The sequence below is a fragment of the Cordyceps fumosorosea genome (genome assembly GCF_001636725.1).
Source record: "Cordyceps fumosorosea ARSEF 2679 chromosome Unknown scaffold_8, whole genome shotgun sequence".
In the NCBI taxonomy this organism is placed as follows: domain Eukaryota; kingdom Fungi; phylum Ascomycota; class Sordariomycetes; order Hypocreales; family Cordycipitaceae; genus Cordyceps; species Cordyceps fumosorosea.
Window position 1 is genome coordinate 223,596 of NW_017387308.1, and position 27,794 is coordinate 251,389.

General features: G+C 56.6%; 9 protein-coding genes across 9 annotated transcripts; 5 read left to right on the top strand and 4 right to left on the bottom strand.

Annotated features, from left to right (window-relative positions):
• Window positions 1–447: 447 nt before the first annotated feature.
• Window positions 448–2,504, top strand: ISF_03924 (hypothetical protein; the record flags this gene model as incomplete). The annotated part of the gene is made up of 3 exons (XM_018847530.1): window positions 448–1,314; window positions 1,357–1,752; window positions 1,827–2,504. The coding sequence occupies 3 exons, from the start codon at window positions 448–450 to the stop codon at window positions 2,502–2,504; spliced, it is 1,941 nt and encodes a 646-aa protein (XP_018705110.1).
• A 246-nt stretch (window positions 2,505–2,750) lies between these two features.
• ISF_03925 (DNA polymerase delta subunit 2) lies at window positions 2,751–4,299 on the bottom strand (the record flags this gene model as incomplete). Its single annotated transcript, XM_018847531.1, has 3 exons — window positions 2,751–2,971; window positions 3,062–4,013; window positions 4,093–4,299. 3 exons carry the CDS (start codon window positions 4,297–4,299, stop codon window positions 2,751–2,753), a joined length of 1,380 nt encoding a protein of 459 aa, XP_018705111.1.
• Window positions 4,300–5,469: 1,170 nt separating this feature from the next.
• ISF_03926 (ATPase, AAA+ type, core) lies at window positions 5,470–6,324 on the top strand (the record flags this gene model as incomplete). The annotated part of the gene is made up of 1 exon (XM_018847532.1): window positions 5,470–6,324. One exon carries the CDS (start codon window positions 5,470–5,472, stop codon window positions 6,322–6,324), a length of 855 nt encoding a protein of 284 aa, XP_018705112.1.
• A 3,745-nt stretch (window positions 6,325–10,069) lies between these two features.
• On the top strand, window positions 10,070–11,141 carry ISF_03927 (serine family amino acid catabolism-related protein; the record flags this gene model as incomplete). Its single annotated transcript, XM_018847533.1, has 2 exons — window positions 10,070–10,158; window positions 10,208–11,141. 2 exons carry the CDS (start codon window positions 10,070–10,072, stop codon window positions 11,139–11,141), a joined length of 1,023 nt encoding a protein of 340 aa, XP_018705113.1.
• A 1,537-nt stretch (window positions 11,142–12,678) lies between these two features.
• ISF_03928 (Carbohydrate-binding WSC) lies at window positions 12,679–14,790 on the bottom strand (the record flags this gene model as incomplete). The annotated part of the gene is made up of 3 exons (XM_018847534.1): window positions 12,679–12,917; window positions 13,702–14,451; window positions 14,508–14,790. 3 exons carry the CDS (start codon window positions 14,788–14,790, stop codon window positions 12,679–12,681), a joined length of 1,272 nt encoding a protein of 423 aa, XP_018705114.1.
• A 3,266-nt stretch (window positions 14,791–18,056) lies between these two features.
• On the top strand, window positions 18,057–18,719 carry ISF_03929 (hypothetical protein; the record flags this gene model as incomplete). The annotated part of the gene is made up of 1 exon (XM_018847535.1): window positions 18,057–18,719. The coding sequence occupies one exon, from the start codon at window positions 18,057–18,059 to the stop codon at window positions 18,717–18,719; it is 663 nt and encodes a 220-aa protein (XP_018705115.1).
• Window positions 18,720–19,583: 864 nt separating this feature from the next.
• On the top strand, window positions 19,584–20,498 carry ISF_03930 (hypothetical protein; the record flags this gene model as incomplete). The annotated part of the gene is made up of 1 exon (XM_018847536.1): window positions 19,584–20,498. The coding sequence occupies one exon, from the start codon at window positions 19,584–19,586 to the stop codon at window positions 20,496–20,498; it is 915 nt and encodes a 304-aa protein (XP_018705116.1).
• A 338-nt stretch (window positions 20,499–20,836) lies between these two features.
• On the bottom strand, window positions 20,837–24,574 carry ISF_03931 (ABC transporter, transmembrane domain, type 1; the record flags this gene model as incomplete). The annotated part of the gene is made up of 8 exons (XM_018847537.1): window positions 20,837–21,092; window positions 21,331–21,496; window positions 21,533–21,723; window positions 21,772–22,003; window positions 22,065–22,330; window positions 22,518–22,863; window positions 23,008–23,628; window positions 24,280–24,574. The coding sequence occupies 8 exons, from the start codon at window positions 24,572–24,574 to the stop codon at window positions 20,837–20,839; spliced, it is 2,373 nt and encodes a 790-aa protein (XP_018705117.1).
• Window positions 24,575–24,819: 245 nt separating this feature from the next.
• Window positions 24,820–27,243, bottom strand: ISF_03932 (Fungal transcriptional regulatory protein; the record flags this gene model as incomplete). The annotated part of the gene is made up of 3 exons (XM_018847538.1): window positions 24,820–25,521; window positions 25,580–25,679; window positions 25,808–27,243. 3 exons carry the CDS (start codon window positions 27,241–27,243, stop codon window positions 24,820–24,822), a joined length of 2,238 nt encoding a protein of 745 aa, XP_018705118.1.
• Between the last annotated feature and the right edge of the window lie 551 nt (window positions 27,244–27,794).

A 27,794-nucleotide genomic window follows, 5' to 3' on the forward strand; every position in this document is an offset into this window, starting at 1 on the left:
CACGCCGTGAAAGACTCAGATTGTAGGCTGCGAAGTCATTAATTCTCCCTTTTTTGTTTTGCAGCCAATTCCCACACTAAACGAAAATTCATTTATTATTTGTTTCATGCTGTTGTTTTCAATCGAAGCGGTTGCCAATAAAGCTGCGTATCGACTCTCACCTTGCCGTCACTCCATGACATTGTCATTTTTCCCCCGATCGACCAATATTATTTTTGCCCTTCATTTTCCAATCACTCCTCAAATCACTCCGTTTCCCAATCACTCCGTTTCCCAATCACTCCCTCTCAGAGTTTCAGCTATTTATTGACCGCCTCTTCCCAACCTCGGGCGGTCAACTTCCATCCTACATCACCATCAAGCCAACTCGTCGAGCCTCATTCACCTACGACTACTATCTAAGCCTGTCTAACCACTACTTACCCCCTTCACCTCTTTACTAACACTATGGACCCCCCGCGCGCACAACCGCGACGCTTCCGAAACCTCAACCTCCCCCCGCGGTTCCTCCGCAACACCGAGCAGCGCGCCTGGGAATTCCAGACCCCCCGGACCCTGTCGCGCCCCTACGACCCCGTGATCGACACGACCCTGCGCTCTTACCGCGAGGGCTCTGCCGCCGCGGACTTTGACAACCTGGAGCTCCGCGTCCGCACGCAAAAGGTCGACCTCACCTTCGTCTACCCGCGCGACCGCGACGTCGAGACGCTGTCCGCCGAGCAGCTGCGCCGCCTCCCGCCGTCCGTCCGCCGGAACCTGCGCACATACGAGCGCACGCCGCGCAGGGAGCTGCTCGCCCGCGCGCCGGCTATCGCGCCGCCGCCGGGGATCCCGGACCCGGACGACGACAAGCCGCAGTGGGGGTACAAAGAGGACTACCTGTTCCGGGCGAAGCTGTCGCCGGACGAGGAGGCGGCGCGGGAGGCGCGCAGGAAGCGTCGCCGGGACAAGAAGAGGGAAGACGAGGAGGAGGAGCGCGAGGAGGAGGACGAGGAGCCGACACCGAAACGACAGCGTCGAGTAAGACCCCGACAGGATGCGGGGAGGGGGGCCCTGCCACCGACCCCGTCCCCGACCCCGGTCCCGTCGAGCGAGGACCCCATCCCGTCCATTGAGTACTCCCACGCGGAAATCGCCCAGGCCGACAACAACGTCCTGCTACTGGCAGGCCTCACCGACCCGGTTCCCCCGGCGCCCCCCGGTCCCCCATCCGTGGCTGTCGTCGACCAGGACCCCGGCCCCGCGTCCGTTGCTGTCAACGGCTTCTTCGCCCTCCCCCCTCCGGTCCGGCGCCAAATCTTCCGCCACCTCCTCGTCCGCCCGGGCAACGAGCCCATCCGCGTGCACGCCAGCTAGGAGCTGGTGTACCGCAACCAGGGCCTGGCCCTCTCGCCTGTTGTGCTGCGCTGCAGCAAGCGGGCGCAGCGCGAGGGTGCCGCCGTGCTCTACGGCGAAAACGAGTTCCTGTACCTGCTCCGCGACGGCAACCCGACCAACCGCGTCGCCGACGTCGCGGCCCTGGGCTCCGACGACAGCCCGCACCAGGCCAGCGACGTCGAGGAGGAGCCCGAGTCCGGCGGGCCCGCCGCCCGCCGCCGAGGGGGCCGCCGGGGCCCGGCGCGGGGGAGGCCGCTGGAAAACTCCGACATCAACTTGGACCGCTACGTGCGCTACGTGCGGCGCATCGCGGTGGAGGCGGAGCACAACCGCTTCGACGAGGCCGCGCAGGAGCGCGCCGCGCAGGCGCTCCGCGTCTTCTCGGACTGGAAAACTCCGACATCAACTTGGACCGCTACGTGCGCTACGTGCGGCGCATCGCGGTGGAGGCGGAGCACAACCGCTTCGACGAGGCCGCGCAGGAGCGCGCCGCGCAGGCGCTCCGCGTCTTCTCGGACGCGTACGAGTGGCGGCCGGAGGGCGAGAAGCTGCGCACCCGCCTGGCGAGCGTGGAGCTGCGCGTCGTCCCCGTCTGGGAGGCCAACCACGGCGGCGGTGATGCCGGCGGCGGGGGCGGGTTCACGTTCCTGGACTGGTTCGCGGAGGAGGCGCCGCTGATGCGGGCCGTCCGCGACCTGTCGTGCGACAAGGTGACGGTGCGACTGCTGCCGCCGCCGCAGCCGTCCCGGCGTCTGCGCGCGGCGGAACGGGAGGAGGGCGGTTTCGCGACCGAGCTGGACATGGCGCACTTCCAGGTCGACAGGCTGGTGCGCGAGTTCGGGTTCAAGGACCCGTGGGCGGGCGACGAGCCGATGCAGAGCGGGCGCGCGGCGCGCATCGCGGAGATGCAGGCCACGTTCGGGGCGCTGCGCGACAGGTTGGAGGCTGCATGCCGCGACCCGGTCTACGGTCAACGGGGGCTCCCGCAGGCGGCGCTGACGGAGGAGGGGGAGGACCAGGACGGAGGGGAGGACCAGGACGGGGCGGTTGAGGAGGAGGAGGGGTTCGAGGAAGAGGAGATTGTGGTGCAGGATGATGATGAGGATGACGAGGATTACCAGGATTAAGGAGTTTCTACGGCATGCTGCTTATCTTGGGCTTGCGGATTTGTGCTTTATTGGCTTCACTTTATTGGGCTGGATTTGGTTGAATTTTGGAGGCGGCGTTTATGGAACCCGGAAAATGGGATGAATCTTCTTTTCATTCTAAACCATCATAGCTAAATCATGACCCCATTTGAATCTTTACCCGGGCTTCCTAATAACCCGCTTCGAAATTCATTGCCCACGCTTCAAAGAACCAGTTCGGTCTCCCTACGACATCTCGATTTTGACCTTTGTCACCTCCAGCGTCTCCATGTCCACCAGTACAACCTCCTTGGACGCAGAAAACGATGGCACCGCTACCAGGCGCACGCTTTGCCCGTCCGGCCCGTGGATCAGGCGCGTGCCAAACTCGGGCTGGTTGCCGACAAAGTACAGGTGCGGGCAGGCCTTGAGCACAAACGGGTCGTCGTCCTGGAACGGGTAGCTCCCTGCCAGAAAGATGTCATGTTAGACCAACTCAAATACATAAAAGCTTAACCGGGAGAAATTGGGGACAGAAAAAGGGAAAAAGAACTTACACAGTGTGTCCGGCGCGGTCGGCGCGCAGCACCGCCACCGGCACATGGCCTCCATCATGCCCAGCCTGTCATCGCTGTCGACGTACTTGAAGACGTCGTCCACGTTTTGGCCTCCCGTTCCCAGCACGCGCCAGCCCTCGATCTCGCCCTCCCAGGGGTTCGTGACGCTGTCGAACCACCCCGTCGCGGCATCGGAGCCGTCCGCGGCCGAGGGGTCAGCGCTGAAGGCGCGCGCCGACGGGAACAGCGCCGTGTGCAGCGGCTGCTGCGGGTAGCTCGCATTGGCCGGGTCGCGCGCGCCGGGCAGCAGCGTGACGGGCAGCGAGGGCAGCAGCTCGCTGACGAACTGGTCAAAGAGCTGCGACGGCAGCGCGTTGTACGCGCTCGCGTCGTAGCCGTACTTTTTGCCCGAAGCCGCCGCCTTCTTGCTGTCCTCCTCGGCCGCGGCCGCCGCCGCGGTGCTTATGGAGTCGCCGGCGATGATGAGGCGGCTGATGCGCGAGGCTTGCGCCTGCATGCCGGCGCTGAGGCTCTCACCGAGGAGGTACTCGAGCAGTAGGCCGACCTCGACGCCGGCCGAGGCCTCGACGCCGGAAAACGACAGGCCCGAGACGATGGCTATTTGCTTGTGGCTGTTGCCGGGCGAGTCGCCGCCGTCTGTCATTTCCGTGTCCTCCTCCTTGTGCTCGCCGTTGCTCTTGGCGCTGCGGCCGGAGAGCGCCCAGCGCTCGGGCTGGGGCGGTAGATCGGGAACCTTGAGGTCCAGCACCTCGAACTCGCCGCTCGTGTTTTCTGTACCCATGACGGCAATGATGCAGCCTGTCACAAGCGGGACCGTCTTGAGGATGTCGCCGACGAGGCGGATGCGGCCCGAATCGTCCTCGAGGGTGACCTGGTCGGTGCCGTCGTCGGAGTAGTATTTTTGTGTCGAGATCGGCGCAGACAGCCAGCGCTGAGATGCTGTGTTAGCATTCCAGGACACATAATTGCTTGTTATCAAAGTATATACGATCGAAAAGCATCCAACTCACATCTTTTGACACGTCTTCGAGAATGTTGGGCTTAAGGGCCATGTCCATGTAGACGGTACCGGCGACCCAGCACAGCTCGCCCTGGCGGACGTCGAGTACGCGGTCGACCTTGCGGGCCTCCTCGCCGCCGATGGTGGTGCCATTCCAAGCGGCCGCCGCGACCTGCTCGACGGCGGGCTTGATCTTGGTGAGGCGCAGGAAGTACATGTCGCCATACTGCTGCTGATAGGAGCGCTGCCTGTCGAGGGCAAACGTGGCGAGGGGCTTGTATGACGAATCGTCGCGGGGCGGAACCGAGAGGGGCGTGTCTCTGGAGAAGTCGCCTTGTTAGGGATGGGTCGTTGAACAAGTTTGGTCGTGCAAGCAGCGGCGCAGGGAATGGGAACAGCTCACGATGGTTTTTGGAGCAAGCTCCCAGACACCTCCTCGAGGGTCACCATGACGCGGGTGTTTGCGTATCTGTGGTGTATATGGAGAAGAGATGGGGTTGGTAGAGTAATAGGAGATGATAGAAAAAGAGAGCGAGTTAGACAATTGACGTTATATGAAGTGGTGGTTACAGAACGAATGGCAGCGACTGTATTAGAGAAAAGAAGCTCCGGTACCCGCGTTTTACGCGACGACTTTGGCGCGTTAAGTGGTGCTGTGGGGGTGGCGGGTTGCTGGCGCTGGATACAGAGTCCCTGGTATCGTATAGCTACCTCTACTATTTAAAAACAGCTGACTCTTATCGCGTGGCACATGTGCAGCTATCCCGTAGAAGATGTGGAATAGACGAAGATAATAAGGATAGGACGCTGAACAAGACCCGGGACTACTAAACATTACTCAACTCACCCCCCAGGCCATCGTCATCGTTCGTACCATCCGGTCTGCTGTCAGAACCATAACTACACGAAAACGGTCCATGCGAACCGTGCAAAGACGCAATCAACCCGCAAGATCCAACAGCGGCTGCGGCTGGACGTTGAGGTACACGTCGGCCAGCTCATCCCTGTGGTTACAAAAGAGCACTTGAACCAGCCATGCGCGTGTGTGTATGTCAGTGTGTGTGGGTGTCGTGTCCAGTTGAAGGTGCTGTCGAAAGAAATCTACGGAATTTTAGTTGAATATTTACTTGGTAATAATATTCCTATTTCTCTTTCTTCTCCTACTCTTTATCCTTCTTCACGCATCCATCCGTGACTCCCTGCCTCACCATCGTGTGCAGCCATTCCGAGTGCCCCGCGTTTTCCAGGGACCCCACCATCGACAAGGCTTACGATGGTCCGGCTGGCGAAATTTCTTCCACATCGACGCAGCCGTCTTTATCAACCTCCCCCCCCCCCCTCCCTCTCCGTACTCTTATCCTCCACCGCCACCGCCATCGCCACCGCCATGCCGAACGCGCCGTCCATCAAGGTCACCGACCTCTCCTACACCTTCCCCGACTACTCGACCGGCGTCAGCAACATCACCCTCGACCTGCCGCCCCAGTCGCGCACGCTGCTCATCGGCGCCAACGGCGCCGGCAAGACAACCCTCCTGCGTCTCCTCGCCGGCAAGCGCCTCTGCCCCGCCGGCACCATCTCCGTCGGCGGCGTCGACCCCTTCCACGAGGGCCTCGAGGGCGTCACCTACCTGGGCCTGGAGTGGGTGCTGAACCCGATCGTGCGCACCGACATGGGCGTCGACGAGCTCCTGCGCAGCGTCGGCGGCGACGCCTACCCGGAGCGCCGCGACGAGCTCGTCGAAATGCTCGACGTCGACCGCCGCTGGCGCATGCACGCCGTGTCCGACGGCGAGCGCCGCCGCGTCCAGCTCGCCATGGGCCTGCTGCGCCCCTGGACCGTCCTCTTCCTCGACGAGATCACCGTCGACCTCGACGTCCTCAGCCGCGCCGCCTTCCTCGCCTGGCTCAAGCGCGAGACGGAGATGCGCCCGTGCACCGTGCTCTACGCCACCCACATCCTCGACAACCTCGCCGGCTGGCCCACGCACCTCGTGCACATGCACCTCGGCACTGTCAAGGAGTGGGGGGATGCGGACAAGATGCTCGCGCAGATTGACGGCACCGTCGCAGCCTCGGGGAACTCGCGGCTCGGAGAGCTTGTCCTGACGTGGCTCCGCGACGATCTGAAGGCGCGCGGACCACGCAGCGGGATCAACCGCGGCCCGGAGGGCAAGACGTACGGCTTTGGCGGCATGAGCATCGGCGGATACGGAGATGAGTCTAAACCCAAGACTCACTAATTCTCGTCCTTGTTTTTGTCTCTTCTTCTCTTTCTGTCTTCTTCAACACATACACATTCGACTTGGATGACGCATCATGACTACGACGTTTCTAGACTTTAACATTAGAAACACCTAACTTTAGCATTCAGCATTTCAGAGGAGTATCCGACTCATTTTAACACGGGGTTTCGGAGCATGGACGGGCATGCAATAGACGGCATACATCATTCAACGGGCGGTGCTTTTTCTGGGTGAGCATTTTGGCATCTTGAGCAGCGGAGCGGCAGACCTCAACGCTGCCCGCTCACACACGCTCTCCAGATTTTGGGTTTTGGCGTTTTTCAACATGTAGCATGATGCGTGCGGTGCGATTCTGCTTGCTTTCTTACGTCTTTTTTCTTCCTTCTTTCTATATGACACCCTGTACTTCAACAAAACGGGCACGAAACATGACTACATACATACATCAATTGACATACATCCCGTCCACTTCAACTGGACGCGGGATCGGCATCTTGCCTTTACTGATATGGTCGAGCATCCTTCGCCCTCAGCCGTGAGTGGGCTGCATGTGATTGGTCCTTGGTAACCCATCGTTCCGGATCTTGCTCGTGGCGTATCTTCACAACGGCTTCGATCTGCAATATCAAAACAGGAAACCTTGATGGTAGGTCATAATGGCACAAGAATTATTACGCAACTGCCGACGTAAAGGAGCGGAGAGGTTGTGGTCGCCGGCATGTGGGAAGAAAAACGGGCGGGCGGGTGCCTTTGTCCGTGTCATGGCGCAGACACGCCCCGGCCGTCTGGGCTCGGACAAAAGTCGGCATATTCTCTTTTAACCTTCCAACCTCTTGTTCGCCAATGACCCCTTCTTTTTACACATCCTTCTTAGCACACTTTTTTTTTAGCACTGGATTTCCCAGAAAGGTGGAATCCACATCGGTCGTGGTTCTCCAGCTCCGGATGGGGCCGGTCGCTGTCTTGCTTTGCTTGCGAGTCCCCGCCGACATCCGCCCAACGCAATGCCAATTGGTAACTTACACGACTTATTAGTCTTGGGATTTATTGGATTGGCGGGGTGCTTGTGCAATTCGTCATGGTAATGGAGGGGAGACCTGGATGGAGCGCGTGCGAGATGGGCTGGTTGTTAGCAAATGGAATCTTGGTTGTGTCCACCGCCAACTGCACGATGCAGCGCAATTTCCCCCACGGCGAGAAGTGAGACTTGTTGGGGGAACAATGAGAGTGACGATGCATAGCCTGGGGCTCCGATTTACGCTCGACTCGCAGAAGGAACAAGCAATGGCGGCCGAGACCGTAGTTTTGGTTCACGAGGACAGACCGGGGATTGGGTGTGGCTGTACGAAGCTGACTGAGCCAAACATGCCACCGGTCAGAGACTGCCAGCCAGAGGCGGCAGCTGATGATGATGGCACTACTTCGTACGTATGCAGTCACAATGAACTGTGAAGAGCAATGATTCCTCCTAAGACGGAGCTGATGACGGGCAGGAATTGTATGGCGTCGCAGCCCGCCGATGAGGCGCAATGGCCCGGCTGCCTATGATGCAAGTCGCATTCGCCATGTCGACACTGTTTCCTTCTCTTGCAGCCAACCAGCAGCAATTAGGAGCGTAGCCCAGTGACACGCACACAGGCACTGGTCCGCCCGCACCCCCGGTACAAGAGGTGTGTGTGTGTGCGTATTAATAAGGACGGCTTGTCAAAAGACAAGAAAAAAAGCCAAGTAGCTATTAGACGCGAGCAAAACACAAGTCTTGCAGGGGGTGGATCAGACTTGTCAATGCTGTTACCCTATAACAACGTAATACGTAACCAAAATCGACGGGGCCAACGGGCGTCTTCTCCACCGCCAAGCGGAACCAGGGAGAGCAATTTTTTTTTTGGAATAATGTTTTGGACGGGTCAATAGCTGAGATCTGGTTTGCTTGGGTTCTTTATTTGGACTAATCCGCTGCAGTTTCCGGGGCAGGTGGGGGAGTCGTGAGCGCGGAGTAGACAGACGGGTGTACGGGCGACCATGTCACAGGCCAAACACAAGATGTGCTTGGTTTTGATGTGATGGATGCTTGTGCTGCTGAGAGACGGCTGCCATGAGCTGACATGTGTGAGGAGAAGTTGGAGTAATACGCCCGCGAGTTATTATTCTCAACAATCGGGAAATAGGTCTGGCTTGTGAGACGCCTGTGTTCCTAGACTCTCCGTTCCCCGGCATCACAAGATCACGCGGGACTCACACGGGTCCGTTTGTCGGCGTCGCGGGAGGAATGGGACAAGGGCTTGTGCATCGCCTTACCGCCTCTGGGGAAGAAGCACAGGTACGATTACCACGTCCTATCTCTGGTATACTCGGAAACGGGTTGGCTGTCGGACAGGAAGAAAAGAGCATTGTTGGCCGGTCACCTGATCGGTGCGAGTTTCCAGGCCCAAGGGAGTCCGCCCGTGTCGCATATGGAGGCATAGAAGTGCCGTTTTCGAATCCAATGCCCTTGAAGATATAGTTTCGGGAGGAGAATCCACGGTCGCCGTGCTCCGATAACGCGGCAATGATCTGGGAAATTCCCCTGTGACTGATGCTGCATCAATCGTTGTCTTGCGTTTTCGTCAAAGCATCACCGATTTGCCTGTCTGACATGTATTACCAAGAAAGGCCTAGCTTCGGTCCGCGCTCTAAAACACCAACCCAATTTTTGGTACCGGACCGCCAGCCCAGCTCAAACGAGGCCAACCAAAGGGAATCACGCGGAGGGAGGTGTGCAATTTTTATCTTCTAGCGGCGAATAAGGCTGTAGAAATCATTTCAGTGGTATGCGAGGCGAGGGAGGCGAAAAAACTTACATCGCGAAATTCTAGCGCGTTGCCAGTTAGCCAACCTTGAGTGTATTGGTACGGTGTAATAAACGGAGCCACAAAGGTTTGACTCCGAGTCTTGCACTGGCTGTGGGCACAGACAGTGATATGATAATGACTGAATTGCAGGGAGCCTTCTTTCCGTACTTTCGTCGTAATCAGCTGTAGTCAGCTGCGAGATGTGCTTCAGATTTGCAGAGATAGCATGCGTAGTGACACACCCTCTCGTCCAATGAAAGGCCCACAACACAGCCAACTACAACCTGCTGCAGCGATCCAGCCAACAGGACAAAAAGATACTGATAATGGTAATAATAACAACCCAACTCTATTCTCCCGTCGTCTTGTTTCATTCTCCACCTGATGGCCACTTTAATGGCCACACCATGACAATCCCAGGACGAAGGCAGGTACCGCGGCCCGTTAATCACACCCCCCCTTTGCCCGGGTCGGCTTCCCACGGATCTCTTCGCCGTATGCCGTCAAGTACCTTTTGCGTAGTAGCACTATACAAACTGTACACTATTTTCCTTCCTTCGTAACCGCACACCTCTCGCACCGCCGCCCGCCCCTGCCTTTTTTTCCCTTCCTCAATCCGCCATCCGCCTCTCTCGCTCTCTCTGACCACCAGCAAACGGCCGCCTCCCCAACATTCTAGACCTACTTATTCTCCATTTCCCCGGTTTCCTCTCTCCTTCCTCTCCTCCTACATTCCCTCTGTTAACCTCTCTCAATCTTCAACCTCCCCTTGGAAAAGGCTATACTGGTCCTCTGGTCTTCTCACACTCGTCAACCGAGTTTCAACACTAATACGTGCTCTCCTCAACGCCCGTATACACCTCCCTCTCCCTCTCCCTCAAACACACATACATACACACATCAAAATCATCATGGGATCTCTCGGTGGTGAGACTACTACCCTTCCTTGGGTCAAGACGCCCTGCGTCTACAGCACTGCTGTTTCTCGTGCCGTTGGCTGGTAAGCTCTTGTCCCGCCGTCGACTTACAAACCCGCTAACAAGCCTCAGCAACATCTACCTCAAGCTCGACAACCTCCAGCCTTCGGGCTCCTTCAAGTCCCGCGGCATTGGCAACCTCATGACCCGCGCCGTCGCCCACCACCCCGGCAATGTGCACTTTTACTGCGCCTCTGGTGGCAACGCTGGCCTCGCCTGCGCTACCTCGGCCCTCGCCCTTGACCGGCCCTGCACTGTCGTTGTCCCCCTCACCACATCTGACTTTATGAAGAACAAGCTCATCGCCCTCGGCGCCCGTGTCGAGCAGGTGGGCAAGAACCTCTTCGCTGCCGAGCAGTACGTCAAGCAAGAGCTCGTCGCCAACGATCCGGATGGCGTTTTCGTCCCGCCCTTTGATCACCCCGATATCTGGGACGGCGCCGCCAGCCTCATCCCCGAGCTACGCGACCAGATGGACGTGCCCATGGACGCCATCGTTTGCTCCGTAGGCGGTGGCGGCCTCTTCAACGGCCTCATGCAGGGCATCGAGACCTTCCCCTGGTCCGGCAGCAAGCCCCATGTCGTCGGCGTCGAGACCGCTGGCGCCGACTCCCTCAACGCCTCCCTCAACGCCAACGAGCACCTCACCCTCCCCGAGATCACCTCCATCGCCGTATCCCTCGGCTGTTCCCGCGTCTCAGCCCAGACGTGGAAGTGGGCACACTACCCCAACACCCACAGCATGGTCGTCTCCGATGCCGACGCCGCCATGGCCTGCGTCCGCTTTGCCGACGACGCCCGCCTCCTCGTCGAGGTCTCCTGTGGTGCCGCTCTGGCTGCTGCTTACCGCGGCGACCTCCGTGCTTCCATCGGAAAGGGCCTCTCTGACGCCGAGTGGGCTGAGAAGAACGTTGTCCTGATCGTCTGCGGCGGCTCCGGTGTCTCTCTGCAGCTCCTCGACCGCTACGTTCAGGAGTACGGCCCTCACTCCGCTATCAAGGTCTAAGGGACACATGCTCAGCATCCATGATATACATTATCGTTCAAGGGCTCGGCCATCTTCACGACATTTCGACGACAAATCTCTCAGCAACTGCGACCTCTTTTTGAATATTTCAACTAATGACAAGAGATTATCTCGGACGACATTTATTCGGAGCCGCAAGGCATCGCGCAACACCCGACGACAACCGTCTCACTTTGTGCTCCCAACAGCACCAAAACTTCCCCCGGTTTGGAAAGAACTTTTAGAGAAAGATTTCCTGTTTTCTTGTTTCTCCGCATCTTTTTTGTGTGTCTGCGAGACACAAAAAATCACTGGCAGGCGTTTTACATTGCTTTTGTTTTTGCTTTCATCTTAGGTATTAATGCGGACAAAGACCGTTTCAGAGTCTTGGATTTAAATGTCGCGGTTTAACTACTACGAGCATTTCTGGGACCAATGTTTCCATACTCACTCAGCATCTTCATCTGCAGGGCTGGACCCTCAGAAGCACTTCTTTCTGGCATTTACGACACGGAGGACCGGAGGATACACAAAAGATACCCATTTGTTTTACGAGTTACGATATAGAGATACCCCCATAGAGAGAGAGGACATGGTCTGATGGAGGAATAGACCACAACGAGAGACTTTCGCGGGGTCTGAAACATGGCCTCGCAAGATTTTTTTTTCCTTTTGGAATTTCTTCTTCTATTTAGTTAATAAAGGTGAAGACCGCGTAGAAATGTGTTGTAAGCTGCCGATCCAAATATTCTCTTGATGAAAAGGGAATCTAGGATGGGTGGCTTTTGTGTCCGTCGTTGATGACGGCGCAAGCCTCTTTCAATATCGGCAGACAGCGTAATATTTAACCTTGAACACCACTTTTTTGCGTACGTGTCCCTGTTGGTATCTAGGTAACGCCGGGGAGGAGGGAACGAGATAGCAAGATCGCCGGAAGGGGAGGGAGGGGGGAGGGGTGTTATCGGTTCAAGCCGAGAGTGCGGGTGGCGATGCTCGTGCTTGGAAATGCTAAATCGTGTTGCATCCGGGTATCTTTTGTTTTTTGTTGTTTTTAATAAACGCGATCAAGTTGGACCGGGTTCGAGATAAAGACTTGTGTATGACGCTGATAACGCATGCGCCGGAAGCAGATAGCATGCGTGCCTCGAGAGAAGGTGACTCAGAGCCGCCGTCACCGCTTGCGATGCAAGACGGCTGAACTAAATTCGTATCCCAGGACGACAAAGGGGAAGTAAGCGGTATCTTGTTGGTTGCACCAGAAATAGAAACACGAGATATGTAGATAACGACTCGCAGCCCTTTGATTGTTTGCGTCTCGGACGCTCTGACTCAGACTCCTTATCACGGCGGCGCTTGATAGCTACCCGCGATCCCGCGGCATGCATCCGAGACAAGCATTCCGTTTGCACATGTTCATATGTTCATCTCACCAAAAAACCGTATCAAATGTATCAAATGTTTCAAAAATGGTATCATCGTATTCATCATCGTAAAAAGAAAAGAGGACAAGGAACACAGCCCAACTGCTGCGCCGCGCTCACCGCCCCGATAACCTCGTCGCACCGCCCCTTGGCCCTCGTCGCCCTCCCCGTCCTCGGCCCCTGGACGCGGCGGCCGGGCGATGCTGCCCGCGCGCCGCCTTGCGCTCGTCCACGTACCCCTGCATCAGCCGCTGCAGGTCCGGGTTCTTGCGCGCCAGCAGCAGCACGTCCTCCGTGGTGACGGTGCTCCGCCCCGCGTGGTTGGCGAACGACTCCAAGTCGATCGCGACGTTTTCTAAGACCGTGACCGCCGTTAGCACAACAGTCGTAACTCTTCTCCTTCCTGTTCCCCGTATCCAAGAAAAAAGAAAAAACACAAACTGCCTCGGATGCAGACGAGGAAGGGCACAGGAAGACGTCGAGCGAAGCGAGGAAAAAAAAAAAAAAAAAAGGAAGGTGAGGGCGCCGATGAATTGGGGAGTCGCGTTGCGGTTGCGTCGGAGACACTCCTCGTCGACGATTTGCCCGACGGCGTACCAGAGCGCCGACTTGAGGCGCTGTTGTCCACGGCGAACATTAGCCAGCTGTTGCGAGTTCCCGCGCGTAAAACCTGGCAAGCTCTGTAGAGGGGCTGTTCTTACGTCTCTGTCGTCTTCCATAGTGTCGGTCATTTTTTCTATTTACCGGGTTTGCGCGACGTTGTCGTTGCGGCCTTTGGTGTTGAAGCGTGGTTGATGTGAACCGCAAGTTCGCGACGCGTTGGGAACGTGCGTGGGTCAACCCAACGGGTCGTCCTATGAACACAGCGATCTTGAACAGCAACGACTAGCAATAACATTTTCACCTTTTCTCAGGTCTCAGATGGAAGCGAAAATAATCATTTAAATGTGACGGTCTATGCCTACGTACATGTAGCATTTATATGCACAAAATCCTCTTCATCCCTCCTTAGCTCGCTGGCGGGGTGCCTCTTCCAGCCGGAGGTGGTGGGGGCGGGACCGGCGACGGGGACGGGGATGGGGACGGGGATGGGGACGGGGACGGCGCCACGGGCGCCTTCTTCTTGTATACCGACAGACGGTTCGAGCCGCCGCAGTACTGCACGTTGCTGCCTCCGCACAGCATACCGCAGTCAGTCTTGGGCGAAGCAGCCGACGACGTCGCCAACGCGTTGCCGCAGTAGCACTCCCGACCGTACTCGGTGCCAAAGTACTCGTAGTCCTTGCAGAAGGTCGCGCAAACCTCGTTGGTCATGTTGTCCGCCGCCGTGGATGCACCGGCCAGCGCGCGCGTGTTGTTGCCCTCGGTCTGGCAGCCGACCAGGGAAAAGTCGCCCGCGGCCGGGGGCTGCTCCGGGGCACCGCCGGCGATGTTGGGGTTCATGTAGAGCTCAAGGCGGTTGCTGGCGCCGCAGTACTCGAATTGGTCGCCGGCGCAGAGCATGTTGCAGTCGGCGAGCGGCGCGGCCTTGCTGTCGTCGGCGAGGTAGCTGCCGCAGTGGCACTCGCTGCCATACTCGGTGCCGAAGTAGCGGTAGGCCTTGCAGAAGTCGGCGCACTTCTCGTTGGTCATGCTCGGGGACGAGGTGCCGCCGTTGTTGAGGGCGCGGTTGGTGGCGCCCTCGGCCCAGCACCCGACCATGGTGTACGGCGCAATGGTTGGCTTGTGCGCGAGCGTGCCCGTCGGAGTGGTGATGCTGACCGTGGTCGAGTATAGCTCGAGTCGGTTGCCGGCACCGCAGTACTCGGACGGGTCACCGCCGCAGACCATGTTGCACTGGTCGATCGGCACGGCCGCGGAGCCGGCGCCAAGCGAGTTGCCGCAGTAGCCTAGAGCACGTTAGTCAGGGTACGAGCTGGTTGGTGTGGAAGGAGAGAGGATTCACATTCGCGGCCGTATTCCGTGCCCCAGTAGTTGTAACCATGGCAGAATGCCATGCACTTCTCGAGCGTCATGGCATCGTCGGCTGTAAATGCGCCTGACAAGGCTCGGACACTGCCTTCTGCCCAGCAAGACTGCAGGTTGTAGCCGCCGAGCGCACTCTTGTGGGTTGGAGCGGGAGGGGGAGTAGGCGAAGGAGTAGGCGTCGGGGTCGGCGTGGGAGTTGGCGACTGAGACGCGGCCAAACCGGCCAGACCCAGCAAGGCCAGAGCCAGAGACTTTGTCATTCTGCCAGATGTGCAAGGAAGAGCAGAGCAAGAATTGAGAGGAAGAGGCGTCACGGCGACCGAGCTATGAGTGGTGAATGTGCTTGGATCGGTGTGGAAGACGAATCTGAGGAGGAAGCGAGAGGCATTGGGTCTTTATGTAGATGGGCAAGCGCTGCGAGAAGGTGAGCAGCAACACGGATATGGAAGGTGGTGTTTGGAGTCTGCATGCATATTGATGAAGTCAGCAGTGAGATTGCAGTCGAAGCTGCCTGTGCGCGACGCGTGGGCGCCGGTGCAGAGCAACAATAGCCATCTGCATGTCTGGTTGCATATTCAGGCGCCACTTCCTCCATTCATATGAGGCAGCACGGACTCAGAGCTTGTCGTCAGAGCATAGCGGAGGGGTGATGGAGGTGAACGGACGGGGCGTCGGCTGAAACGGGTGCTGATGCCAAGTTCTGATCCCGGATCGGGCGGGGAAATGGACGGGTGGGCTGAGCTTATGGCAAAGCCAAGCTGATGGATTAAATGAAGTGCATGAGGGCTGATGATGTTGTTTGGCTGAAGAAGTCGCTGTTTGTCTCTGGGTTGAGGAACTGTACCCCTGTCAGGTACCATAGTGGACCTCAGGGACCTCATGGACCTCAGGGACCTCAGGTTTTTCTGAGCACATCCTCACGCAATCACAATGCATTGTTGCTTGGAAGTACCTAGGTACTATCAAGGCGAGAAAATTGCAGGTGAGAAATTCCAACTACCAAGAAAATTCCACAATTACCATAGAAATATCGCGTGTTTAGCTTGAATTCCCTTCGGTGTGCCTTGTGTTGCAGTGCAACCTCTTGCCGTTGGCTGCACGTCTTGGTCGCATCAGCTTGCTAGGAGCTCCCCCCTCAACCTGTTTGCCACATTTTTCCCTCCTCACCATGCCTTGAATTGCCATCTCTTTGGCTACCAGCTACATCCTATGTAATCCTCCAGCTCCTTCCAGCTGAAAGCAATATATTGCAATGCTGAGAATTCGCTCAAATTCACCGCCGACTGAGCCGACCCCTGCAACGCGGGTCCATCCCGTCTGCATCGATAGGGACCTAGATTGCAATAGCTCAGATCCGTCCCGCCACGCCGCCACCGCCGCCGCTGCACGCCGGCCGACCGAGCTGACGCGCTGCCACCTGACAAGATCAACACATTGGGTGGTCGGACGCCAATATTAGCTCACGGCAATGCATTCGCTCCTCAGCGCTGCAATCTACTCCTACTAGACCTCCGCCCACAGCATGCGAACTGTCTCGCATCCACTACCAAACAGGCAGTCTATGTATTCGATGCAACATCAACGGCCATGCATCGCCCCAATACTATTACCAATGGCTTGCAAAAGTTCATTCGACGAATCCAAATGAGGCGACCTTGCCTCGCCCCTGTCTTGCCCTTGCCTTGACCGTCAGCAACGAACGTCTTCTTGGACAAACTCGCCCGTCTCGGCAACTTGGCAGCTGGGCTTTCTACATACATGCACAACGAACTGCACTGCCCCAGAGCTGCTGACATGCTGTGCCGAGACTCGTCGGAGGAACGAGAGTACAGTACTGCTTCCAAAAGTCGAATACTGACTTACCATCCTTGAAAACTGGCTTCACTCGACGTCGCTGCTGTCCTGTCTCTCCAAATATCGTCAGAGACCTCATATTGCACCCTACTTGCATCGACGGCGGAGCGTTGAACCCAGGCCCGCGCAGAAAATACTACCAGATCACCGTCCAAACTGCCACTGAGAGCTAAAAAGGAGACAGATTATCATGCGAGTCACTGCTGCAGACCCGCTCAAGGTCCCCTCCTGTCTGCTGGCTGCTGCTGGCCGGGGCTGGCAGGGCAAGGCAAATTAATCAATGGTGCATTCATTCGCATCGCATCTGCCGGTCGCAGAGGGGGCGACAGCTTTCGCGTTTTCTCCTCCATATGCGCATGCATGAGCGAGCTGTTGCAGGAGAAATCATGGAATGGCAAAAGCAGCATCGAGTTTGGGCGGATGGGGGACTCAGCTGTGCGCAAACTCGTGGAAAGACAGGATGAAAATTCAAAGCTGACACCAGGATGGACGCTGTCACGAGGGGCTATGTTCTTAACAGAATTGCAACGCTTCAGAGCTTTTGCATTTTTTCAGAGCTCCTAATCCCAAAGATTCCAAAAACTGTCTAGTATTAGCATTTCCGTCCTTCACCTACCACCTGATACGCCATTTCTTGCGAATTCTATCCGTACAGCATTTTCAGTTCTACTCACTGAACTGCTATTTCTCGCTCACTGGAAACCCTTTTGTTGGGCGCTGACTTGCCTTCATGCTGATTGGCCAAAATCGCGTCAGGCTGGCAGCCCCAAGACAGTGCACCTGCCACTTGGCCCAAACAGGTAAAGCGTCGTTCGTCTTCGTTTGTCAGGCTCATGGCAGGCTCGGAAGATGCTGGGAGGGCGGCCCTACTGCAGGCTCCTTTGCACACAACAGCCTTGTCCAGGTCTCCTTCACTTTAGATTTCTTCTCTATGTGAGTGTCGAAAGCAAGCGAAGAGCGAAACACCCGAAAATCCCGCAGCCTTGGGCGCGCAGAGTTGCAAATCTTGCCGACAACTGCACGACTTGTCACGACTTACATCATCGTCTAAGGATCGACACACACATCGTAGCGTCCCTGCAATGTGGTCACGTCGGGCTGCATTGACCCCCTTGCTCTTCGCACTCCAGCACATTGCGGCATCCTCCGCGCCAGATTCACCCAACAGTGTCGAGTCGACACAGGCTGCTGTCCCTTCGAGAAGTCTCCTAGATATTTCGCCGCGAATTACAGACTCTCCTATCCTGGACCCACGGGGGTTGGCTGGTCGCGCCAATGTCTATGAGAGAAATTCGAATACCTGTGCATTCTGGTCTGATGGTGTGTTGCGCCTGCCGTTCATCCGCGAGAAAGAGACTGACAACTCTAGGCGACGCGTTCACATGCGATAATGACAATGCTACGTGCGTATATGGCTCCAAGTTTGCTGCCTGCTGCGATGTTGGCACCACCTGCAGCAGCATTCACACGGGCTGCTACAACCTTAACGAGTCCCGGCGAGGAAGTTGCCATCCGACCAAGTTAAAGACTGAGCCTCAAATGGCATGTTGGCAAGTCTTACACTACATTCATGGCGCAACCAGTCAGGCCGCTAACAGGCGCATGCAGCAACACAGTTACTGCGCCCAGTTGTGTGCTTCACACCCTGCTAATATCTTCAACATCACTTAGTATGTGGGCTTGTGCGGCGAACACGGAAGGAAAAACATTATACGCGACGAACCCGTCCTTGAAAACAACCTCAGAGAGCGAATCGTCCACGACTACAACGTCAGCAACCAGCACAGATAGCGGCACTGCGGACCATGGCGGTGGTGGGAAAAGCTCCCCCAACATCGGCGTTATTGTTGGTGCCGTTGTTGGCGGCGTCGGCGGCCTTGCTATCATTGCGGCAACCATCATTTTCTTCGTGCGCAGCCGCAAGCAGAGCTCTGCTGGGAACAGTCCTGGCACAGCTGCCGCCGCCCAGCCCATGCTTCGGCACCAGCAGAGTCCTCCGCTCGGCCAGGGCTCGCCATTCGGATTTCACCCCGACGGAGGAGGTGCCCCTTACGACCCGAGCACGGCTTACCAGCAATACCAACGGTCGCCTCAGCATTCACAAAGTCCGTACGACCCGCATCAGTCGGGCCATGTGAGTTGGGCGGCTTCGAGCTGGGGTCAACCATCACCGGGGCTGGCTTCGTCGCTTGGTCCTGCGGCTTCTGTCGCTCCAAGCTCGAGCACTCCCGGCGCCCCCAGCCCGGGACAGCAACCTAGCCAGTCTGGCCAGTCTGGTCAGTCTTCGCAGTCAAATGCCATTGGTACACCCGAGAACCGGGCGGAACTGGGCTAAGAGGACGGCATTGGAATATAATGAACATAACGAACATAACGAACATAACGAGGCCTTTTCATCTTTTTTCACTGCATTGCACATAACTCATTCATAAACATATTCCCCATGTATAGAAAACCTACTATGTAGTTCTGGATCGAGAGAAGCAACCAGCCGAGCCAGCCGAGTCCATCACATGTCTTTGTTTTGTACTGAAGCGTGGCTCAAGGCTCTGGTCATAATGTGTTGGAGGGGAAGGAGATGGAAGCGGTGGCGGAGGACTTCATCGGCGCCGTTGAATCGACTTCAACCGATGCGGAGGGCATGTGCGTTGCAGTGCTGCCAGGAAAACCCGGCGATGGAAGCCCATTCGGACAAGGACCCGGACGCTGAGCGGATGCGCATCCAATGTTGGTGCAGGTTGGACCACTTGACAAGCGAAGCAGATCCCTTCGGCTATATGTCACGGAACAATGGTCGAGTCCGCGCACCCGGCGTGTTACAGAATAGGCCCCTCGCCTTACTCGAAGAAACAGTTAACGTCTGCTTTTTTGACCGGACCGCTCGAGCACATGTCAAAACGCCACCCAACTTTCAAGAGTCCCGTCAAAGGCGGGGCACGCGTTCCCCCGGAAAGCCGTTGGCGATGGTCTTCGGCAAAACCTCTCATAACCGAACGAATCATGCGCCGTAATACAAGGTGGCTATATTATGCGTGGTCGAATGGAGAGCAACTAATTACTAGTATATAAATGAGCATCGGGTTTCCACTTCCCCAGGTTTTTCCCAACCCACTTGCACAGCACGCTACCTAACCCACGAGGCGCCGGCCGGCCGTGTCTTATCACCAAGAGTCCCGCTTACTTCCGCCCACCCGCCACCATGACTGCCGTCGACACGGCCCTGCGCGCCCGCACCACCGCCGTCACAGCAGCCACCCCGGTTGCCGAGACGACAAAGTACAAGAAGCCTCACATCTATGAGACCATCGAGGAGCCCACGCTGCTGCGCGAGCTCCTCCTCGACGACATCTACGTCCTCGGCGGGCAGTTCGCCATCCTGTGCCAGTGGGCGCACCCGGGCCTCGCCATCGGCACCTACAAGCGCTCGAACTTTGCGAGTCGCGTCGCCAACCGGCTGAAGACGACGCTGCGCTTCATGAACGCCGCTGTCTACGGCACCCGCGAGCAGCAGGAGGCCATCTTCTCCGTGGTCCACCGGTACCACGCGCCCGTCCGCGGGGAAAACTACGACGCCAACGATCCGGAGTTGCACAAGTGGACCGCCGCCACGCTTTTCGTCGCCTTCGTCGTCATACACGATCTCGTGTTCGGTCCGCTGCCGCGCGCCGCCCAGGAGCGGCTGTTCAAGCAGTCCGCCGTCTACGGCACGAGCCTGCGCATGCCCGCCGAGATGTGGCCCGAGACCCTGGACGATTTCTGGGCGTACTGGGACCACAACATCGCTACGCTTAAGGTTACGGACGAGGCGCGCAGCCTGGCGCGGGACCTGCTGTGGCCGGTGAACCTGCCGCTGGGGCTCACGGCGCTGTCGCCGCTCGCGCGGCTCGTCACGGCCAACGTGCTGCCGGAAAGGCTGGCGCGCGAGTACGAGCTGGAGCCGTCGGCGGCGAGCAGGGCGCTGTTCGGCACTGTCGCCTACGGCATGGCCACGGTGTATCCCATGCTGCCGCTGAGCATACGCCAGAGCAAGCACGCTGGGAGCATGGGCGACCTGGAGCGCGCGGTCCAGAGGATCAAGGAGACGGGACATTGGGTCGGGACGCCGACTGCGTAAATCGGAAAGCATTTTTCACGACATTTTCTGAAGTAACGTCACGGCCTGCATTAGCTCTTCTTTTCATGTGTTTTTAGATTACCGCCATTGCGAGATTCGAGATATTGGCATTTATTAATTAAAGAACGCTGCTTTTCGCATAGTCGACCCCTGCACCCTAACGGTAGTCTGGCTACGAGCGAAGAAGTCCAAGTGCCACCGATAACAGAACATCACGTCGTACTGCGTCCAGCGCCATTCCATTGACTACGAACTACCCACTCTCGCTCCGAGGAACAAGATGAGCGGCTTTAGTAGCTAGGGTGGAGGCTGTATTAATTAATACATTGGTGGATGCCTCATATCGCGCTGTTGCGTTTATTGTCCCATTCAACGGCCACTTGCAGCGCCGCTTGGATCGCCTTGGGCCCGTCCTTTTCAATGGCGGCTCGGTAATACCCCTTGGCACCGTCTGAGAGCAGATCCCGCGGCCTGCCGTCCTCGACGAGCCTGCCGGCGTCCATGACAAGCACGCGGTCCATCCAAGCCAGGGAGCTGGCACGGTGCGCAATCGTGATGACGGTGGTGGATGCGGGCAGGTCCTGCCACGCGCCGCTGCAGGGCGTCGTCGGAAGTAAAATCATACCGGTTCGGCCGACAAGGCCAACTTTTTCCCCCTTGCTTAATCCAAAGGTCGATACCATCCAGAGCTGGGGTCTCACGCGTTTTGTACTTGAGATACGCATTTTCCATGCTGATGGTGTTATTCTCGGGCCAACTCCCCAGTTCATTTTCGCGCTCCTGCGCCTCATCCCCGGGGCGCCGCCTATCTTCACACGGGATGCCCTCATACTAAGTCTGCAGGCGCTCTACCGAGTTGAGCTGAATGTCCAGATCCGTGGCAGCCCAGGCGAGCAGGTAGACGTTGCGCGCAAGGGTCGTCGCCGTGCCAAGCGCGAGACTGGCGCTGACATGGGGAAACACGCCGTGCACGGTGAGCTGCGCGAGAACGAGTAGAACTGTAGCGCGCGGCTATTTTCGGAGCGAAAGGTGACCCAGGTGTCGAGCGAGGAGCGGGATATTTTTGGAGGAGGCGAGACGATCGAGGGCGCGACCATGGCGGCGGACGAGGAATGGGATAGCCCCGTAAGCGCGAGCGGAGGAAGTTGCGCGCAGAGACTCGCTGGCAATGGAGAGCGCAGGAGACTGCAGGACAGAGTCGAGGCTTTGAAGTTCTCGCGCGGCACTGCGGATGATTAGTGGTAGTTGGAATTATCGATCAGTTGGGACTTACACTCTGAATCGTTGGAGACACCAGCCGACAATGATCAGGAGTGGGACAACAGCACCAAATAAATAGACGCCATACGACGCTACAATCGTTACTGAAGCCAGCATTGTGGTCCCCGCAGCAAGCAGTCGGTCGATGGCGTTCATCAGTCTGCTGTCCATCGAATCCAAGTCTCGCGACATGCGATTCAGAATACGTCCCGTTGGGTTCTGCTGAAAGAACCACAGAGGAGCACCTAGTAAATTGTTCAAAATCTGTTCATGTACTCGTCTCGCAGCCCGCAAGCTACTGCCCACGAGCGTTATCCCGACCACGGCGGTGGACGAAGCCTTGGAACAGTGTCAGCCCAAGGAAGATGCCCATGTACTGGCTCTGTGCGAGGCTAAACGTGTCGGCGATCCACCACACGAACCAGTATTGCGAGACCACCTTGGCGGCAGTGAGCATACAGGTCATGAACGCGACGGCGACAGCGTGCGCAGTGCCACCGGACTGACGTATGTAGAAGTCCAGGACTGAGAAGCGGACTGCGCCGCGGGCACGCTCTTCTTCTTGCCAGAAGCTATCGAGAGGGGTGTTGCTAGCGTCAGCCGAAAAATCGGGCGGCGGTGTTGGGTTGGTGGGTGATTGATGTCGTGGTGGGAGGGTTCAGATTTGTTCCAGCCTCGCCAACCGCAGCGTGCTCAACCCCACCAGGCAGCTTTGAAAAATCATTATCCAGTCCGCAGCCGCGAACCACGGGTTGATACCTTTGACGATCAAATCCTCTAGTACTGTTGAAGACGATGCTGTCGCCGAGGTCGCCTGAGAGAATCCATGGGTCTTGAGAGCAATATGCCACGGAGCCATTGACGACACATGAGCCGTTGGAAATTATCATCTCACCGAGTATTGATTGTAGTAGCGACGATTTTCCGGACCCATTAGGTCCAATTACGATCGTTGTCTTGCCGCGGGGAATATCGAGGCTTCCGACTTGGAGCGAGGTTGGGGTGGCATCTCCCTGGCAGGGCCATTCAAACGAGGCACAGTCAAAAGTGGTGGCGGCAGACGAGCTGTCAGAGGAATCTTTGGAATTGACTTGTGACTCAGACGCTATAAGCAAATCTCGCACACGACCAAGTGAGGGCTTGACAGAAAATTAGCGTGAAAGAGTGAGCGAAGCGAGAGTGACGGGCTGGTACAGAAGCTGGAAGTACGTGAGACATGGAAAAACGACATCGGCAGTCAGCGTCTTACCGGCCATGGCATATGTCAAAAAGGAGGCGCAAGCTGCAAGGTACGGCGTCGTTTGGTTGATGGCGGTAAACATGGCAAACGAGGTTGTCAGGTAGTAACGCAACACTCCAAGCTCATCATTGCGAGCCGCGGTGATTTTGTCTTGAAACAGATCCTCCATGGTGCTCGCCTTGACACTCTTGACATTGTTGAGCATGTCTCGCAAAAAGCCGATGCGTCTGTCGTTGTGCGTGATGTAGCTACCGATCGACTTGCCAAGACGTCTGCCCAAGCTCGTCTGCGAGATGAAGATGGCAAACACCAGCGCGAAGCCCACGCAGCTCGTCCAGCCGGGTGTAGGATGAGCGGCGCGCCCAGAGAAGCCGTGAAGCTCGCGATCTGGTGTGGCAGGGTTAATTGGCGATGGCTTGAAGCTACGGAGGAGGTTGACCGACCTCGAGGACGGCGCCGAGGAGGAGCATGCCTCCAATCTCGAACTGCAGAAGAAATGGCCGCAAGCCGCCCGCTTCATCTTGGGAGGAGGCCTGAACAGCGCGCGCAGGGCCGCCGCATCGCGTCGAAACTGCGGCAGCCAGTCCTGCTCAATCTCGCCGGCCCGGTTGACGCGCGCAATGAGGAAGCCTACCGAACAACAGGCCGTACCGGATTCCTCTGCACATTCCAAACCTGAAACGCAACCGCAACACCGAAAAGTATTATGAGAGGCGCTCCTGCTCAGTTCTGCTGACGCAAAAAGATTTGAAAAGGGTTTTTGAACCTGTGGTACAAAAGATCCTCATGGTGATTGCCTACCAAGTGGAACGTGCCGAGGAAGAAGGAGTGGTAGATATTGACACCATCGCGCTGGTGGGTGGCTTCGGATCCTCCCCTTACCTTGCGGAGTCTATTCTGCAATGGTGTTCAGAAAATGGCATCCGCTTTACTACGCCGGTTTCTGGAGCCTAAGTAGCGATGAAATGGTCAATTGTATGGGCGAACTGATGCTAACGAGATGTCAAGATGGGCTGCAATCGGGCGCGGGGCGGTCCTGCGAGGCCTCGAGGGCTACATTGTTCGGGAGAGGAAGTACCACCGACACTATGGCTTCGAGATGCAACATGCCTATATTCCCTTCAAGCACCAGAGCTATGACCGCAAAAAGAGAAGGGTCTTTGAGGATCCGTTCGATGGACTTGATCGCTTGAGTGGATTTCTACAGTGGCAGATGAGAAAGGCACGTTTTGACACCCTAAGATCTTTGGGTCCCAGTCCTCTTCCACCTTTGGAGCAAACCCTCGATGTCCATTTTTTGCTCAGACGTAAGAAAAACACCTTCTTCTAAGGGATCGCCACAATAGTCTGGCTCAAAATCTTCCGGCTTCGCGAGTGCAAAGTCCACTGCAGCTCCCGACATGGCCCATATGTTCAGGCAATGCCATTGCGCGTCAAGAACAGCCCGCATTTTGAGTGCCTCATGAAGCTTCAATTCAAACTCGGCTCGGTGACCACTCATGACGCAACGGCCGTCTTTGTCTCGGAAGATTTGGTGACCTTCCAAAGGCTTCGGTAAGAACCTGTTCCTAGCCATTTCGGACAAGCGTATCGTGGTTGAGCTTGAACTTGTCGTTGGCACCAGCCAAGGATGTGGCAGACCTCGACAGGCTTCAAATGCGTGAAGATGCATTTTTTTTCCTTGTCCCTCTCGAGAGACTAATAACGTACGCAGTTGGTTTATAGAGATATCCTGTAGTATGAATCTGGAAACGCTGCTTTTGCAAAGGTAGTCAATTTTGACTGTGCGAGGCACCACCGCTAGAGGCACCACTAGAGGCTCTATTGCGCTCGCAAAGCTGCCGTCGAGGCCAACGCTATGCCAGCGATAATAGTGATGGCGATGATACTAACAATACTCATGATACTAATGGTACTAATGGTACTAATTATACTGCCCATACTGATGAGAGCGATGATAGTGATGATAGTGATGATAGTGATGATAGTGATGATAGTGATGATAGTGATGATAGTGATGATAGTGATGATAGTGATGATAGTGATGATAGTGATGATAGTGATGATAGTGATGATAGTGATGATAGTGATGATAGTGATGATAGTGATGATAGTGATGATAGTGATGATAGTGATGATAGTGATGATAGTGATGATAGTGATGATAGTGATGATAGTGATGATAGTGATGATAGTGATGATAGTGATGATAGTGATGATAGTGATGATAGTGATGATAGTGATGATAGTGATGATAGTGATGATAGTGATGATAGTGATGATAGTGATGATAGTGATGATAGTGATGATAGTGATGATAGTGATGATAGTGATGATAGTGATGATAGTGATGATAGTGATGATAGTGATGATAGTGATGATAGTGATGATAGTGATGATAGTGATGATAGTGATGATAGTGATGATAGTGATGATAGTGATGATAGTGATGATAGTGATGATAGTGATGATAGTGATGATAGTGATGATAGTGATGATAGTGATGACAGTCCTGAGCAATGACTATGCAGTGTTTATCAAAGTTTCTCACCTATTTTCTTTGTGTCTCATTGCGCCGTACTCTATCTTGCTCCTCGAGAGCATTAGTAGGCTGCAGCTCCTGGCCTGAACTCCCGAGCGAACTCTTTACCTTTCCTTTCTCATCAGGGTTTTTTATGAGCCTGTTGGTAGAAGGTCAAGCAGTAACCTTATTTATTCTTTTATTTTTTTTTATTGTTTACTATCCTCTCTATCTTTTTATACTATATTCTTTTATTCTTTTATTCTTTCGATACTCTCCAGAACCGACGTCGCCAGCCGTGAGAAGTAGCCCTCCGACGTCAGCGCAATATCTGCCATGGGGCTTGCCAAGATCTGCTCGTCCAGCAGCAGCGCGCGAGCTTCCGCCCGCATCTCTGGCAAGGGACTCCAGACGCTGGCAATCTTGAGCCCCGGGAGGAGCATGAACGGTCGGAGCTTGCTGCTCGGCGGGGAGTGGCCTTGCGCGTCGGAGCTGGCTGCCTCCAAGATGACGCGGGAGTCCTCGGCCGCGGTGTCGGGTACGTCGGTCACGCCGGTGGCGGACGCCAGCTGAGAGACAATGACCCGGCCGGCGTGGAAGAGGGACAGGAGAGCTGCTTCCGGAAGGCCAGGTCCTGTCTTCGAGCTCAACTTGACGATCAACTCATCCCCTCGAGGATTGCCGACATGAGGAGCAGGTCGCAGCAACGGAATGTACTTTTCGTTCCACGCAGACAGCTGTCCTGCCGCATCCTCCACCAAGGATCCCACGACTGTAGAAATATCAGAAATATTGAAAGATAAATCGAGGGTTTCGACTTGCTGCTGAACTGTGAATAGACACCGCTGCACCGCAAACAGGGCGTCTACCAGCTCGTCAAACAGCGTCCCTCTCTGCTCGCGAAACGGCGCCTCCAGCCACGGCGGCCGCGCAAACGCGTGCAGCGTGCCGTCCTGCATCGACGCGAGGAAGACCTGAAAGCGGAGGTGGCTAAATACCGCCCGCACAAACCCACCACCACTGTCCGTCCCCACGGCCTCCGGGCCGGCCGCGCGGAGCAGGGCGGCCGCGCCGCGGACGTGCTGCACCCAGGCGTCAGGCGCGGTGCCGGCCCACGTCTCAAAGTGGATGAGCATGACCGCCGCGCAGAGGGCCGTCTCGAGCGGTTGCTGTCGGCTGTCATTGATGGAGCGGCCCAGCTGAGCGAGGGCGGTGGCGTACCACCGGTACGAGTCGGCACGGATGACCTCGTCGCATGCCCAGGTGCCGTAGCTCAGCATGGAGGCGGAGCGGATCGACGCCGTGGCCAGGGCGCCGTCGCGGCCGCGGCCGAGGAAGGAGGGCAGCGTCTCGAGCCAGGTGGGGGGTCCTCCGACGACGGCGCCCCCGGGAAGGCCGAAGGACTCGACAAAGTGGGCGAGGAAGAGCCGGTCCCAGGCGGCGGCGCGACAGGACGTGGCAGGGGGCGGGATGCGGGTGAGTGCCGCCGACAGCTGCTGCTGCTGCTGTTGTTGTTGTTGGGAGCAGTGCACAAAAAAGGCACCGACGCGTGGTCCAGGACAGGCGATGCGCAGGTCGAGGCAACGCTGACACTGTGGCAGGCTCAGGTCGCACTGGTTTCGCCCGCGGTTAGTCTGGCGTGATGAGGCGGAGGGGGGGGGAGGACAGGGCGTGAAGGTTGGAGCTGACTGACCTTGACCTTGCGCCGCCGGCAGGGGACGCATCCTTTGCTCCTACCAGCGACGTTTACCATGGCGGCGGCATGAGAGGTGGATTCATTTGGCGCGGATTGATGGACGGGATTGGGTGGTCATGATGGCGATGGCGATGGCGTTGATGAAGGAGGAAAGCGCCTCTCGCCAGGTCCGTTGACTACCAGCTGAGTTGTGGTTGGTTGCCTTCTCCACCGTAACCAGCAGCTGCTGTAATTGTTAGCTATCAGCCAACTTTTTGTTCCTAGATTTCTATTTTAATATTCAATTTCAAAAGACTTGCTTTTTTTTTTTTTTGTTTCTTAACGCTCGTACCGCAGCCGTCCTTGTTCGTGCGCTCACTCCCTGTTGCAGACCGAGTTAGGAGCTATGTATGTAGGCCTGTGTCTCTCGACCAACATTCGGTGTGTGAAACTTCAACCCAGAAACAATGACTAGATATATCTGAGCGCCCCAGAAACACTGTATCATATCGCCAAGAGCTTTTGAGTTGTGACGTATGCCTTTGCAGCCGCCCTGTCCAGCTGAGGTACCACATGTCTTGTGACGTGGTCAGAGCAAGG